General features: G+C 40.4%; 1 protein-coding gene across 1 annotated transcript in view; it reads right to left on the bottom strand.

Annotated features, from left to right (window-relative positions):
* The window catches only part of SCAPER (S-phase cyclin A associated protein in the ER), a 137,874-nt gene that overhangs the window by 22,916 nt on the left and 97,779 nt on the right, over positions 1-17,179 (bottom strand). Inside the window, exons 26-28 of the mRNA XM_068204430.1 lie at positions 14,063-14,292; positions 10,325-10,480; positions 836-1,073 (exon numbers count right to left, since the gene is read on the bottom strand). Coding sequence (XP_068060531.1) covers positions 836-1,073; positions 10,325-10,480; positions 14,063-14,292 — 624 coding nt within the window. The remainder of the gene's footprint in view (positions 1-835; positions 1,074-10,324; positions 10,481-14,062; positions 14,293-17,179) is intronic.

Below are 17,179 nucleotides of genomic sequence, written 5' to 3'. Positions count from 1 at the left end.
AACGAGCCACACTAAATTCTTGTGCAAAGCTCTTGCTGAGCTAACGCATTTCAGATGGAGAGTGTGGTAAAACATACTACAAATCACACATTAAATGAAAAAGAAACCAGTTCTGTTGAATTGTGTAAGACTGATGCTGCTAAATGTGTTTATGAAGCAATGCCTTCTGACAGGTGTTTTATATTAACAACACAACTTTACTAACTTACCTGAGAAATACACCAGTATTTGTATGGCAAAATCATTCATTTACACTTGAACTCTGTTCACAGACAAAGGTAAGTAATCCTCAGGACTCAAAATGCATTCTTTTTTTTTTAATTTAATAAAAATTATGAAAACATATTTTCCAATTTTTGGTCAACAAAATTTTACTTGCTAAAAAAATGATATCAAGCGATAATCAGTTTCAGCTGCACAATCTTAAATCAAGTGGCCCCTGAAAGCACCGGAGAATGTAATATGTGGTTCTAATACAAGCAAATACTTTCACATAAGAAAAAGTGTTATTTAGTCCTTTTGACTAAGATTTTTCTTTTTACACTTTTGAGGCTTAATAAATATAAAAAGTACTATACTAGAAACAAGTAAAAAAGAAGTTAGAAAACACAGTGGTTTGGATTCAGCATTAATTGTATTCTAAATTTTCACTTTTTGCTTAAATTCATCAGCCACAGCTATATGGTAGATATAACAACAGATACAAATTTTATACATTAAACCTAACATTTAAAAATTCCTTCAATAACTAAGATCTCAAAGATGAAACTTAGTCCAGAGATATAACCAATAATTAACATTATCCCACTAAGAGAAGTTTTAAAACATCTGTTACCTGGAAGGCAGGCAGGTCAAGAACAGCAAAACTATTGAAGAAACGTAAACTCTGGATGGCAACCTGGACCGTGCTGGCGGCATAGCTGTCTTTAGGGCTGGCTGTGTTTGGGTCCGAGATGGTGCCGTGGAAAAGGACACAGTAGAGCATGTGCAGGACTCCCACCAGATCCGTGGCCTGCAGAGCTGCTGTGAGTCCCGTGGGGTCCGGACGGGCGCTGTCAAACACGCTGCAGGACCTGCCAGGGAACAGCGAGCGCTGAGGCCGAGCGGCAGCAGCCGAGGAGCCAAGTGCTAGAGAAACACTGAGCTGGCAACCGGGGAAAACCCGGAGCCTGAAGTGCCAGGAAACCACAGCACTTGCAGAAAATACTTGCAATAATTAGGGCACCGTCTCACGCTCTCTCGAACTGCAGTGCAGCCGTTTCATTCAGGATCTCGCGTCACACCCTGTGCCCGTGCTCCTGCTACCAGCGTGGAGCCTGGGGACACTGTGGGAGCACGCAGGGGCTCCACGCAAGCCCTGCCTCGGGTCAGCAGCCTGCTCTCACCTTTGCTGCTTGCAGTAGCAGCCAGCAGCAGTGGGAGAACTTCCTGGAGCCTCTCCCGCCACAGTGATGGGCTGCAGGCACTGGAACAAAGTGCCCACCTAAGCAGTGAAATAAGTTACTGGGAACAGATGATGTTAATCAAATGGTTCTGCAGGAATTCAAGCATGAAGTGTGGAGCAGTAGGAAAACACACTGCTTCTTACTTCAGTCAGATGCTGTTATGGGAGACTGCAGCAGGGCAGCAAAGCACAGGTAAGTGCACACGGGAAAATGGGTTTCTTTGCCATCTTTTGGGCGTGCGCATAAAATAATGGGGAAGGTTTTTGGTTATCTAGATATCAGCACAGACAGGCAAATAACTCAGGACTGCCCTTTCCATTCTCACACCCAGACTTCCAAAAACACTTCACATAATCCTTCATGATTTTTACTACTCATGTTTTTTCACATTATTAATAGTCCAGAAGATGATGCAGGACAACTGCTGAAGACTCAGACTATCACTGCCCTGGAGGCTAAATAATATGTGGAGGGTAGACAAGCACAAAGTGAAGCCCCAAAATAATTCAGCAAGTTTTATATTCTCTGGATTCTAATTCAAACTCATAACATAAATTACCTGAATTTCATTTTGGAAACACATATGGTCAATACAGGTAATCAAAAGAAACACTAAAATAATAAAACACAGCAAACAGTAACAATGAAAATATGCTACATCAAGGTCTGGTTTTTACCTATCTACTACATACCCATCTTTAAAAAAAAAGAGAAAAAAGGAAAAAAGAAGGAAGTGTCAATATCAAAAGAGCCTACAGAGATTGAGCGTATATATGATTCCTTGTTATAATTAAAGGAAAATATGACAAATTACATGACAAAACATTACAAAAGGACAACTTAAATGAGGGTATTTTTCCCTTTTATAACTACTAAAAGCAAAGGAAATTGAAGTGAAAACCATAACCATTTCCTAAAATGATCTGTAAGTTTGAAGACCTCCATTTAAGACAGCGAAGAACAGACACTCAGAGGGCTCAGAACATTCCTGCTGAGCCGAACCAGAAAGGAGCTTTCCCTGACTAGAACTGCCCTCAATAATCTCTCCTGTATCTGTACCAGAGCACCCTGCACACCCTGTTACAAACACTGGCTCCAGTGACATTTCCAACACCGGTTCTAGGCAGGCTGACCAATCCTGCTCTTTACAATTACAGACGGACTCTTCAACAGAGAAACTAAACCATGAGCCCAGCAACGACCAAGTTTTGGCAACCACCACCTTGCTCTGTCATTTTCACTTTTCCTAGTGAAGCAAATCAAGCAGGCAAGAAAGCACCACCTTACCCAAACCAATGTCTGTCCATGAGAATTTCTGTCTGTTAGCAGCACTCCATCGCTTCTTTGGACCACCGGGAGGGAAAGAGGCAGAGCAGGATGACGAACCTGCATTGCCCAGGTCCCAGAGCAGCCCTGAGCTCAGCTGAGTATGACAGGACACTATTTGGGCTGTACACAACTCGCTCTACTGGCACTCATCTGTTTCCACCGCTGTCCCCACATCTTTACCTTTACAAAGCAGTAGGTCAGACGACGTAAGGAGTGATCTCATCTGAAATTAGCACTTTTGGGTACCATCGCTGAGTTATTTCTATTTACAGTCTGTGAATATTCAGTGCTGCTGAAAAAGCTATTCAGTGCTGTACCCTCTGCTGTTACCTCCAGGATCAATGTCCCAGGCCTCCTTCAGGGACACCTATGCTGCACAAAAACCACTCCACACTGCAAAAGTAGTCCACAAGTCTCTGACAGAAGATTCAGATCTTTAGTAAAACACAGTAAGAACAAAAGCAACATAGTTGTGAATGTTTTCCTTAAGACCCTAAGATTTACTCCACAAAGAATAAAAAGTGGAAAAAAGCACCAGAGTTCTAAGTGTGTTTGGGTGGGGCTACACTGCACAACAATTTATGGCAGGGCTTTGCTTTCCCTATGCCTGGAACCCATGCCCCAAATCTTCATTTTGAAGCTCTGTGGTCTCTAAGTGAGTGTGTGTGAATGGAGTCAGCAGAGACACTTCCTGAGCCATCACCTGGCTGTGCCAGCTGTGCCTTTGGCAGATCCCTGCTGCAAAGTTCCAGGTGTGTTGGCACATCAGCCCCGCTGGGAGGGATGGCTGCAGGAGGAGGGAGAGCTGGCAGCTCTGGGACCACCCTGTGCACAGCTCTGCTCTGAGGGTCTGGGCTCCCTGGTATTCCTCACTCCAAAATGCCTTCTGATGTCCAAGGATTTATTCTCCAGGATGCAGTAGCCAAAATGTGCTAACCATCACTTAGTTACACTCGACTAACTAGAATGTTTATTGCCACAGGATCACATGAGAGCACAGCTCCTCCTGCCAACTAGTATTTCCTAACTTCACTCTTAGCTTTTTCAGCTGTACAAAACAGAAAAGTACACTCACAGTCAAATGATAACCCCAAATTAATTACTGCATATGATACCTCCCGGAATTTTTTTCTGACAGTGCAATCAGAAGATTGACCAATTTTACCAAAGGTTAAAGTTAGCTTGCTTTCAACTCTCACTCCATCATTATTTTTAAACAATTCCATATGAGAAAACTTACATTGCTGGATGAAATCCTTTTACCATTTTGTGCTGTTCTGGGGCAGAGAATCAATCAAAATATACATTAAAGAGTCAACTGTAAAATAACTAAATGCAAGCATTAGTTTTTTCACAGAAAAGATGAAAAAGTTTGAAGTTTGTACAGAACAAAACTGTTAAAGAGAAATTAAAAATCTGTCTTCTAGATTTGATGGATTGAAGGAACTGCTACGAAGAATTTATTTTGGATGTTGTCTGTACTACAGTTAACTGTATGTGAACAGAACACTGGCTGCATTGAACTTTTGGTTCCACCACTTTAAGCCTAAATGTTTACAATTAAAAGGTAAAAGAAGTTACTTGTATTTGCTGTGGGCTTTAGAATAGAAAAAAACTATATTAAATGATATAAAATAAAGCATGAACTTCTGCCTCTACTGTTCTGAGTGATTTTTGTCAAGTCTGCACAACACTGGGTTTCATACATTTAGCAGATTTTTAGTTCACCTCAAAACATAAGCCCAATGAAAATTCATTTCTGTTGGGACAGACTGAAGCAAAACCCCCCAAAAACCTTCATAACATAAGATGACAATGTCACACCAGAAAATCGGACTTTATAAAACTGAAGTTAAGAGACAGATTCCTAGAGCTGCAATTCCTCTTAATTCTCCTATTTAAAGAAACTTTGTCTCTGAGTCTGTAGCAGCTGCAAAAGTAAAACAGTCACTATGGACAAAACCCCTTCAATTAATCCCTGAAGGGAAGCAAGACCCACTGGATTTTTCATGTTGGCTGATAGAGCTGGGAAAACAAACAGGCTTTCAAACTTTACCAGTCACAATAATTATAAACACAGAAAAACAGACAAATATTTGTATTATGGTCAAACAACCTGCACGATTAAAAAAAAAAAATTAATGAAATGCACAGAATTTTCATTATGGGCTGCCACTGTGATTTTCAGCTTGGCCATCAAGGGGTCTCAGGAATTGGTATGTGATCTGTGACTTACAAAAAGAGTTTAAGAATTAAAAAATGTGGATATATCCATCACAAGAAAGAAAGAAAGATACTAAACAGTGTTACTTAGTTGCTTAAAATACACCACTATTTATTAAAAACAGGAATTCAATACAGCTTGATAAGAAACAGCATACTCTGCAGAAGTATAAAACTACAATTTCTCCAAGCTTCAATATGAGCAAACTGTTTATATCTGAAAATATATTGTTTTAAAAACTGGCTGAGCTAACAAGCAGACAAGCCTCTCTAAGGGTATACATTATAATGTTTGTATATTTGAAACATATACTCCTGATTAAAAACATGGAGTGAAATGAAAACACGAGTTTCAAAGAGGCTTAGAATATAATCTGTTGGGGTTTTTTATTATTAGGATTTAAAAACTATCATCAGTACTTTTTGCTTCTAAATTATTTTATTTAGAAAGAGATGTCAAAATAAAGAGGCAAAATAATAATAAAAGATGAACAAAGTATTTAGCACCTGTCGGACCTTGCTACAATTCCCAGTGTCAGGCGGGGATTGCGGTGCTGCACAGAAGTGATGAACTGAAGCCTCCCAGTACTTTCAGACACAAGTTAGAGTTAGTTTTACAGCACTTGCTGGAGCTGCTGTACCTTGGAAGCGGTGAGAAGCAAAACCAAGGTTCAGACACACTTGCATCTGATTCCTCATCCAGCAGCCAAAGCAGACATTATCTTAATGACTGTAATAAAATTGAGCCCAGCCCACTTCTGTGTGGATGTGGGACATGACAGGCTCTGCTTCCCTGGGTCAGACCCTGCATCTGCAGCTTTCTGCCACTGCATCTGGTAACCACAGCTTCATTAGCTGCTGACACACATTTATATACCCTCCCACTGCTCTGGGACAGAACAGCAACAATTTAATTACCGCACTGCTCTGACACCCTGTTTTCTGGGGTAATGAGAAAGCTTGAAGACAATTCTTTAATAGAGAAAACAGCAACATTTTTGAACAGCTGGTGTTCCAAGGACCTACATAATTTGAGGTACTATTATTTGCAATATTCCCTTATGCACAATGCAGTATCCTCCTTGTATCTGTGTTATTGCTCTCTACTCTGCTGCTCCTGGGGAGAACATTCTGCCTCAGTGACTGACTCCTACCCTGCAGTACTGCCCTGGGTTTCCCCCTGTTCCCTGCAGTAACTCTGTGTCAGTGGGAGTTTATTCACTCACACTCACGGGCAGAAGTGAAACAAGGCATTAACTCTAGCCCTCCACAAAGCAACAACTAAACTTCTGGACAGGAGCCTTAGGTCCAGAGAAGTAGGGAACTAAACTTCTGGGACAGGAGCCTTAGGTCCAGAGAAGTAGGGAACTAAACTTCTGGGACAGGAGCCTTAGGTCCAGAGAAGTAGGGAAAAGGGGATCCAGGCTGGAAGAACCCTGGGCAGTACAGGAGAAGACAGGAACATAAGCAAAACCTTTGCTGTGCTGCGCTAAAGGACCTGCCGTGGAGATTCTCACTGAGTGCCCCCCTGCTTTTAGGGAAGGCTGGGCTGAGGCAGCAGGGCCGTGCTTTTATTAATGCTCCTTGCATTCCAAGCCTGCTCATTGTTTTCTGTCCTGTGGGTACAAGCCAAGCACATTCCAGATGTGCAGTCAGGACCTGAGGGCCCAAAATAGGCCCTGAATCCCTCATACTTACAGTGATACGCTCTGGAAAACAGGGCTGTCATCTTGAACATTGCTACTGGACATCTGCAGTTCCACACGGATTTCAAGAGGTCTGTATGGCCACACAACCCCATAGAGAGTGTATTTTATATTTTGCTTTATTTCAAGATAATAAACATGTATCTGTTTTCAGTTGTGGCTACTGTTACTCCTAATGGGGAGCAAAAACCAGTTAAGCATTACTGGGGCCTCAGTTTTCAAGGCTAAGTATCAAATGCCAGGTTCATCAGCTCAGCAGAGAGAGCTCAATATTCAGACACGCTGCATTTTCTCATTTCTCCCTACAAACAATAAGGGACAATGCCCTGTTGTCAGCTCTCATACACCTTTTTTTATTTCAGCTCATCAGGGAGGAAGGAGCTCTCACCTCCACTGTTAGCTATAGATGCAAAACAGCATTAGAAAAATGGGAATACCAGTTGGAGGTCTCAATCACTCTCAAAGATTCTCACTGTGTAAGAAAAGAGGACACAAAGTGTCAAAATAAGCTTGAAACAGGATAACAAGTTATTACTGTTTTCAACAGTTGATCTTTGATATGTATTCCACAGTGTTTGGAAAATGTGCTATTCCATCCACAGCACAATTTCAATTAAAAGAATCAATCAAGCATTTATTAGCCAGTATCAAAAATGATAATTTGAAAAGTAAGATCAATATCAAAGTTAAATCTTTTTTAAAGACCTTGATCATTAATGGAAAGAAAATCCCTCTCTTATAATAGGCTATGTTTATAACATATGTTCAGAATAGATTCTTTTATTTTAATAACATTTTATGATTTTAAAATTGAAAATCCTCCAATTTATGTTTCTACATTAGTAAGACTTTTCTTTACTGTATCTAACTCTATGATTCTGGACTTTTTTTTCCTACAAGTCTATCACAGCAATAAAAGAAGTCTCTTAATTCATGTCTTAAAATTTTACCATCTACATTATATCAACCAGAGACCTCATTTAGAACATAATGTTGATTTATATATATATATATAAAATAATTTGAGGCGATTCTCTAATAATCATTATTGTTGTGACACTTGCCTGACAGAGGCACGTGCAGAGAGGGACTTGACTGAGATCTTTTCAGTGCCTACAGAATTATCTCCATGAAGGAACTGTCCCAATACACACTGGAATCAATTCAGAGCTTGGTTTAGAAAAACTCTGCTGAATTTGGAGTTTTATGACATGTGCTTTTGAGGAAGGCAGGAAAGTCTAGACTGACAGCTCTTCCTACCTCAGAGCTCCAGAAATGGCCCAACATACTCTGTACTCACAGGACTGGATCTTTTAATTGTTTAAAACCTGAGTTTTAAACAAGAACTTCTGGTCCTCTGGGGATATGGCAATTACAGTTGCAGTACAGCTCCCAACAACCCGGTGAGATCTGAATGCACAGGAGAAGAATCCCACAGCTCACAGAGGATTTATTTCCCTGTTGTGCTGGGCTGGTTTGAGCCCTGAGGTGGTCCTGGTACCCCACCCAGTATTTACTGTCCTGTGTCAGCTTCCCACTGTGCCACTCACTCTGCACACAGACCAGACAGCACTCTGCCACAGTACTCTCATGAATTTCATATGGAATTACAACTTTCTATGTGACAGATAACAGCCTGATAAAGCTCTACTAAAAAAAACCAGATTAACTTTATATCCCCATCCCCTGGTTACCACTGAGGAGCATAAAGAAGTTTCCAACCTGGAACCATCTTATATGGGAGGATATATGAAAAGAACATTTCAAAATTGCTCTTGCAACAATGGCAAAAGCCTGCCATTAATTTGGCAAAACTTCTTTGCATGCTGCAGTGTCAGAGCACCTGAAATACTTCCTGGGCTCCTCAAATTTCAGTAACGAGCTCAGACCTTGGCTGATCAGAGTGGCTGGGATGGACAGAGGGCTGTAACAGGCAGGCTGGTTTGGTGCTCAAGCCTGTGTCAGCTGAGCTGGAGAACGAGAAAAGCTCACTGGAAAGGCTGCAATGCCACCACCATCATTCACCAGGAATGAAAGAGGCATCTGTATTTCTCACAGAGGGGCTGCCTTTTGTGCTGCAAATCAGGTATCACACACCATGTATTACTGTAGTGTGACGTATTTAAGAATTCAATAAATTTGAGCTCTGTTTCTGCCACCCTAATCAGCCTTTGGCAATACCTTTTTCCATTTAAATCACCTCCAGCACTGAGGACTTCTGTAACAAGACAGAATTACACTCTGCATACACTGCTTAAATGACAGGGGGCTCAGGTGATGAAAGACATGTGATTTAAATTGCCCTTCTAATCAGTTACATCAAGGCTTTTGATCTTGAAGTGAAAGACAACAGTTTTGAAATCTCCAGGTTCATTCCTCTCATTTCTTTTCATGCTCAAATGAACAATCTAACCTGGAATCATGAACAACCAGCACCTTTGGATAAAATCCAGAGCACTGCTGTTCATGGAGGTCGTAGGATCAGATACTTCTTGGTGTATCTGTGAAGAAAAACACTCAACCCCTCAAAATTACTCTGGTGCTACAAAGAACAGATGTTCATGATGTATGTGTGCAGTGCTGTACTATTTTGGGGTGCAAAGATGTCTAATATTTTGGTGAAGTGTGTGCCTGCTACAGAAATTCCAAGTATTGTATTACTCGCTCTGAGCTAGAACTATTATTCCACTAACAGAAGGGTGATGTTTTTATTATTTTATTTAGTGAGTATTTGACTTCTGGCAGTGCTTTGCTGGAATTTAAAATGCCAAGTTGGCAGCTTTCAGAAAGGGAAATTTCAGTAAGTTGGGATGGTCTCTTTGGGCTCATATTTCTCACAGTTCTTTTTCCATCTGTTTGTGTCCATGGCTACCAGCAACAGCTCTTACCTACAGCTTTGTTTCTTATCCTATGTTTTATTAGCTCTAGTTTTTCAACCCTAGCATCATTTTTCCCTTCAGGAATGCATTGTAAAGTTCTCCTAGCCTTGATTTTTCCTGAAATGTCTAACAGTAACGGTGTGGTAGGTTGTGGTAAGTACAGCCCAAAGCTCTGAAATTTTGACTCTCACTCACATGAGTGTCAGGCTGTCCTACAATGCAGACCACAGAAGTCCAGATTTGCTGGCAGGCACACACCCTCATGCACACTTCCCACAACCTTGGTTAGGTTACAACAACAAGCATTTTGCATAAGAAAATTCCCTGATCAATCTAGTAATAGCTTTCTTTATGGAAAATAGAATTCCCTTACTGACAGTGGTAATTTAAAGAACAAGAGCTGAATGAGGCTGCTCTAGAGACAAATCATAGAGACAAATCAATTAACAGTTGATTTTAGGTGATAATAAAATACCTCTTGAAGTCCTTGAGACTGGACACTTCAAACTATCAGTGATAAAAGCCTTTGTGGAATGATGAGTGAAGGAGGCAAAGTTTGCAATTCTGGCTCATAAGAAGCAGGCTCGGTGCAGGTAACTCATTCCAGAGTGCTGGTAAGAGGCTGAGCAGAGGGAATCTCCAGCACTGTTTCTGTCCCTGTGTGTCTCACAGCTCTGGCTGGCAGGCTCAGCAGGAGGCCCCTGCCTGAGCCCTGCTCTGAGCTGACAGGCAGCGCACTCACCTTCCCGTGACAGCCAAACACAGCTGGCACATCCCATGCAGCACTGCCGCGGCGTTCTGCAGGAAAGCTGCTATACTGGGGTTCTCATCAACTGGGCCTTGAACAGACAGGAAACAGCAGCACAGCTTGTCCACCAGTCCGACGTTCACCACGTAACTACAAACAGAGGAAAAAGTGTGTCACAACAATAGTTCACAACAGTTTTGGTAACTTTGCAAAAAAGTAATTTTTGCTTCTCGGCTATCAAACCACTCAAAAGGTAGGTTGTGATCACTTAAATACTCTTTCTGAAAGGGTTCATTAAAACAATTCCAGTTACAGTAACTTCAGATCTGGCTCTCTGTGACTATCAGTAGTTTTTGTTATGAGATCTGAGAGTTGTAGGATAATTTGTACTATACTGTACAAGAAAGAGGAGTGTAAATGTTTATTTTAGCATACTGCTAGGAGGACAATGGAATTTTGCCATAGTTAGATGATTTATAATATTCTTGATAGCTCTGCAACAGCACAATTTCTTTTTAGCATAAAGAGGTAAACTCTGTGGAACACACTAATTCAAGAAGACAATGATGTTACCAAGATAATGTTTTATAGCAATTCATACATCACAGCAACCACTGGCCAATTGTTGGGCTTTGTTCCCCTCTTATAAATACATATATGCAACAGCTCAGGGACTAACAGAATAGGAACAACCTTCTACCATCAGTATAGAAGGCTCAGGATCAAAAAACCTCCACAGGACTCAATCAAATTCAATATAGAAAAAAAACATGCAGTGTCTTTTTTTTAGAACTGAAAACTCCCTTCTTTTTTATTAGGGTTAACCAGATCATCATTGCTGATCCTCAGATCACAACTGCTGAAGTTCCTTCTTTGAATTTCTAATAGCTTGGAAATATATGTCCAAAAAAATCTGCTCTTCACCCTTGTACCAAGATGTCTCTGTCCACAGCAGATTCTCTCACAATTTGATCATTATCAATTCCACTTAAACCATGCACAGATGCATTATTTCCATGTCACTTTGCTGATATCACCTCACTTTACCTAGTTTCCTTTTCTACCATAAATATCCAGCTTCTCAGACTTTAGCCCTTCTCAACCACCATATTCTGCTGACTTAGGTGAGATCAACACTGTGGACACAAAGGTCCACTGTAATTGCCTCCCTTTCTTTCCCCTCTAATTTTCTTTCTATTTTCATCCACTCCTATGAAGCAGGAGAAACCTCTTATCAAAATCAGAAGTGCTGTTTTATCCTGTGCCTCCACCTCACCGAAAAGACATGGGGAAGCAATTGCCTTCAGACACCAAGAAATGATCCACTGTTCCTACCCTGCCTGCCTACACCAACCCTCCTGCTCCTGAGATCACTGTGCCACCAGCTGCTCCTCTGCACTTGGCAGAGATGGCTCGAAGAACAGAGAGAAGGGAACACCACTGGCTTTAAGTTTACACCATGACTAGACCACCCTAACTTGAGTCGATAGGGAACATTATTAAATAATATTGATTCTAGCCAATAAAGACTATTGATCAGACAATGCTTCTCACAGAAGTAAAACTGTTTATTAAAAATATCTACTCCCTCACAACATGTCCTACAGTCTGATTTTGAAAGAACAGGGGGTTTTGACAGAAGGGAAGAAAACTTCATCCTTTTCAGACATTGCTGTTGCTCAAAGAGAAATTTCTCTGCCCATGTCCACCCTAGAGACACAAAGCTTTAGGAAGAAGAAAGGAATTAAGGGTAAAAATACAATGGATATAAAGTAAGAAGTCAAATGTAGCATGGAAGATTTTTAAAGCTGCTGAAGTACAGCAGTTAAAAACACATAAAGATGCACAAAGATTGCTAAGTGCACACTCATTGTGCAGGAAAATTTGTCTGTTCTATTTAGCAACATGAAAGGTTACTAGCATTAAGTTTCTTGCCGATTTTGATCCAAGCAATCCACCTGATCACACAGGTGATAAACAAGTTGTCCTGCATTAGTGGAATAATTCCAGGAACAGAGCTGGATGTTAGATACATCACAGTCACAGAGAAATGCTGAGTGCTGGAAACACCTCTGAGAAATAGGAGGGAAGAGGAAGAACTAAATGAAATAGAGCCAATACGGATAGATGGTGGCTCACAAAAAGGCACAACCTTTCTCATCAGCATTCTCTTCCCTAGCAGCATCTCTACAGTGTGACACCTGCAAACTGTGTCCACTGTCCCCTCCTTCCCACCCACACCTGGGCACAGAGCAGCTGCTCTTCTGGCAGAGAGGAAATGGATGAGAGCTTTCAGTCTGCTGGGACTATTCTTCACTGGCATCCGGAGACAACAGGAAGATGCATGGAGCACTCCTTTCCTTGAGGAACTGAGCACACAGACAAGTGGAATGTCAAAGTTCTCTGATCTATTGCCTCCGTCTCTTTTTACCCACAGGAGCACAGTTGAAATAACACGGCTACCCTTTTGATACCCAGACAGCACATAGATAATTGGTGTTTATGCCTCAGCTCTAATAGTTCCAAATACAAAAAAATACAAAATACAAAAGTTCCCCATCCTCCAAAAACTCTCACTTAATCAACTCCCCGTGACATACGATACAATGACCTGGAGGTGAAAGATTCTCATTAATGACAGAATTTGTCTCTTTTTGACTGGTTTAAAATGCCCTCTCTCTTTTTTTCCTAATTGCACCATTACCTTGTCATCATGCCTTTCATTCCCCATTTATAACCAGATCCCCTAAAGTGCCTCAGGTGAGGGACCTGCTGGGATTCTCATGTCTCTCCTTATCTTGAGGGTCTGCCTGTGCTGGGCCCAGTCAGTGTCAGATGTCTGCTCAGCACAGACCTCCCACCCTCCCATTCATAAACTGCAGAATACAACATCCTGAAATTTCACACTCTATCAAAACCTGTTTGGGGAGAAGGAGAGTTACATGAGAACACAGAAATTTTAGAGGTCACTGGTATCTATGACAACTACTTGTTTTGCTTTCCTCCTCCAGATGTCCTCTTTGTCTCCATCAGCATCATACCAGACTTTGAAACGTCTGAAGGCTCACTGTGACATGTTTTCAGTAGCATATAAAGAAGAACTTCATTTCTTCAGAGGGCTGAAGACACACTGGTGACTACTTATATGATAATTTATTGATAACTATTTATGTAGTTTATCAGTGAAACTGTACACTTTTAGCAAGTCTAGTATACTGCTGGATATATATTAGTTTCATATATTTAAAATATTCATTAATTATGTATGTACTAATATATTTAGGTTCAGCTATTAAATGCAGTGACATGGTAAGATCAGATTCTAGGAATGACTGGGTGATTTTTATAATAGGAAATGTATATTTTATGACAAGCTCATATGAATGCATGTATGATATGAGAGGCAACAGGCACACATGGCTGGCATAGAGAACTGAGAGAAAAGTATGTGGAAGCTAGCTCCTAGGTAATCAGGAGAGAAAATTAATGGAAAGGACATAAAAAGCAAGTCCAAAAATAAAAGAATCCTGGGTTTCTGTATTTCTTTGTCTGTAGTTTTTTGAAGAACATTTTTGATTGAGAATATAGTATTTCAGTAGTCTTCTTGACTACCCAGACAAACTAGTCTCACTGCATTAAGGTTAAAGCAGTTTGTTCCTCTCTTAAATCATTGCAATTTGCTTTCTCTCTCATGAGGAATACTTAGAAAAGTTTAATTATCTTTTTTTAAACCTGATTAGGTCTTGGACTCTGCTGCTGAAGGCTTCCACTTGTGAGGATTTACTTTTCACTTCCTGTAATATCTTCAGTGCAGTAGAGTGGTTGTTTCCATCTGGGAAGCTGGAGATGAGACATCTGAAAATCACAGCAGCTACCCTCAGAAGTCCTGTTGTTAAACCTTCAAATACCTGCTTATTTACACTTCTGCTCGCAGTAGCATTGTGGTCATCTGGAACACTGATCTAAGTAAAGAGAAAAAACCACAAACAACCAGAATTCAGTAAAACTAACAAAGGTGGTAGAGAAACATTTACAAATTTGCATAGGCCTACACCGAAAGTAATAATAAATAACATTCTAGCAGTGCTGATGGACATTAAACCATTTCAGGTACAAGGTAAGGTAAAGCACATAATCCAAGCTGGACCAGAATAAATCAAGTCAAAAGAATGCCATGTCTGAGAACCAAGGAAGCCTGGTAGCAGCAGAGTATGCCATTAGTATGATTGTGTTCTCATGCAGGAAACATCACCTGCGACCACTGCACTTGTCCATCAGAGATCACCCACCTGTCAATCATGTCCGAAGCACAACACCCAGTTCTCTCTGAGCAGACCTCAGAGGAATCTCATTTTTCTAAATCATTTAACTAGATCCCAACTCCTAAAAAGGTGAAGCCGAGCTGTACAACCTGTAAATCTGAAGACAAATCTATATGCAGGATACAGATCTGGAAGGAGATTATTACTCATGGAGAGTATAATTTTTTAAAAATTCATTTCATTTTTCCATTTCTGCAGTCCAAGGTAATGAATCCAGCTGAATCCTGCCCTGTTACAATCAAACAGTAAGTGGAGTGTGTATGAAGTCACGCAGTGTTGGAGACACACACTGGCAGCAGTCAGGGCTCAGGGCTCCTGGAACATCCCTGTGGCTGATGCTGCTGGGCCAAACCCACATCCCTCTGCTCTGCCACAGCCTGGGGGTTGACACAGGCATTAGGGATCAATACAGGATGAAATGTCATTTTCCTTCCAGGTTAAAATCATTTACACTCAGTATATGCAAGTGAGGCCAGAGAAAAGCGTTCCTCCTCTATAGGTATCAGGAGGGATTTGGTGACACTTGGTAACAAAGAACAACATGCACATTTCTTTATTATTCATTAGCTCTGAGCCTTGTGCTGGTACTTAAAACTCATTGTAATGGTCTGTTTCTGGTGCTGAGCCAAAAGAGCAAGTGAGAAGTCTTTAGCTGCTTATTCAAGTTCAATAGGAAAAACAATGCTACGTTGCTCCAGTAACATTTGTTGACTAAAATAATTCATGCCTAATGATACCAACTGCTCACTGAAACAGATGGATTGAGCTTTGCAATGTGTAAATCAACTTTAATGTGGCAACTTTGTGCTCGGAACATCAAGTTTTAAAAATTGCTAACAAATGCTATTTACAGCTTTTTTCACCTTAGATAAAAATCATATGTGCTCTTTTTTAAAAGATTTAATAATATCTTGCAGCAGAGCCTTTGGTTTGCTGTAATGAGCAGTACTAGGAGTGGATAATGTCTGTTTTTGTCCTCCAGTTCAATGTACATAGGAGAAATGTATTTTCTAAGTATATAGTCCTTAGCTATAAAAGTTCATGCTTTAAAATAAAACAGCTCTTCCTCATTTGTAAAATAAATAGACCTGGCACTTACAAGAGTAATTTACTGCACAGCTTATTTCATGTTCAATTTTTTTGGAAAACTCGTGTGTGTTAATTAATATAAAGTGAGAACAAATGTGTTTTTTACACAGTGTTACGTCAAACAACAGATAGAAGGAAATACTGCTTGACAGAAAATGGGTAAATTTGAACTTAATTCCTTGAAGATTCTCCTTTTATACTAACTCAAATGAGTGACAACAGATCAGCTCTTTTACTGAAGAAATAATTAATGGGATAGTGTGAAAGTGCATTGAGATTTATGTTCAAAATTAATTGGTGTGCTTGCAGAAGCAAAATTAATTGGGGTGCTTGCTTGTTGATTATTATATCAAGCAAGGGGGTAAGAAATCTTAAGATTTAATAGTGTAATTACGAAAGCTTTCAAGTTCTGGTTTCTTTGTGTCAATTACAAAAGGAATTAATGGTATTCAGAGAAACTGTGTTGAACATGAGCTTTGAATGGGTAAATGTAACATACCACATTCCTGAGGTTTAACAGTTTATAAGACACAAATCTACAGGTGTGGTTAAACACTTTAACTGATTACACACTTTGTTGAGTAATTGGTATAGAACATTTTTAAATCACAATGGAAAATCAGGAAATGTGTAACTACTGTCCAAATATCTGACACATCCAACACCTGAATGCTATTTTAGCTTTTCTGATGGCTGACTTTGCTGGGCCTAATCAAGAGTGCTACCTTCTTCAAGTCGGTTCTTGAACTGGAACACTCTGGTGACCTGACTCTCAGCTCTGGTACAGACTCCACACAAGTGATAAACCATTCCTTAGAGAATTCACCCTGTGCAGGGGTTCCCATGCTTGTGCAGAGCTGCCATAAGCTCTTCAGCTCTGCCCAGCATCTTGGGCTTAAGATGCTGCAGAATATGGCCCCAATCCAGTAAAGCACTTAGGCACACATTTAATATAGCTGAAAATGCTCCTCTGTTCTGACTCACATAACCAAAATACCTCTGCAGATCAGAGCACATTTTCCTTCTGCACTAACAAAAAACACCAAACAATTTCCCGTTAACAATGTAGAGGTCCAGCACTGACAACTCATTCATATTTTTATTTGGTAAAAGGCACAGTGCTCCACAGCCATGAAGAATTTTAAACGTAGAGTTGGTAAACCTAAACAGAAAGACTTCAGACCTTTAGAAACATACGATTTCCCTTCATTTGGTCAATTATTTTATATCATTCTCCCATTACCAAGAGTGAATTTGTGCTTTTCACTTGTGTAGTCATTGGGCTTGTCTCAAAAACACTCTGAAAAGTACACCTCAGAAGTCTCATAGGATGTCAGACTTTCTATGTAGTAACCAGTGAACCAAAGAAATGGAAATGGCTCAGTGCGTGGGCTTGCGATGGTGCAGGTAAAGGTTTCAATTTTAAATTACCTACCCT

The sequence above is a fragment of the Anomalospiza imberbis genome, chromosome 13, assembly GCF_031753505.1.
Source record: "Anomalospiza imberbis isolate Cuckoo-Finch-1a 21T00152 chromosome 13, ASM3175350v1, whole genome shotgun sequence".
NCBI classification, from domain to species: Eukaryota; Metazoa; Chordata; class Aves; order Passeriformes; family Viduidae; genus Anomalospiza; species Anomalospiza imberbis.
This window is presented reverse-complemented; position numbering and strand designations above follow the sequence as displayed.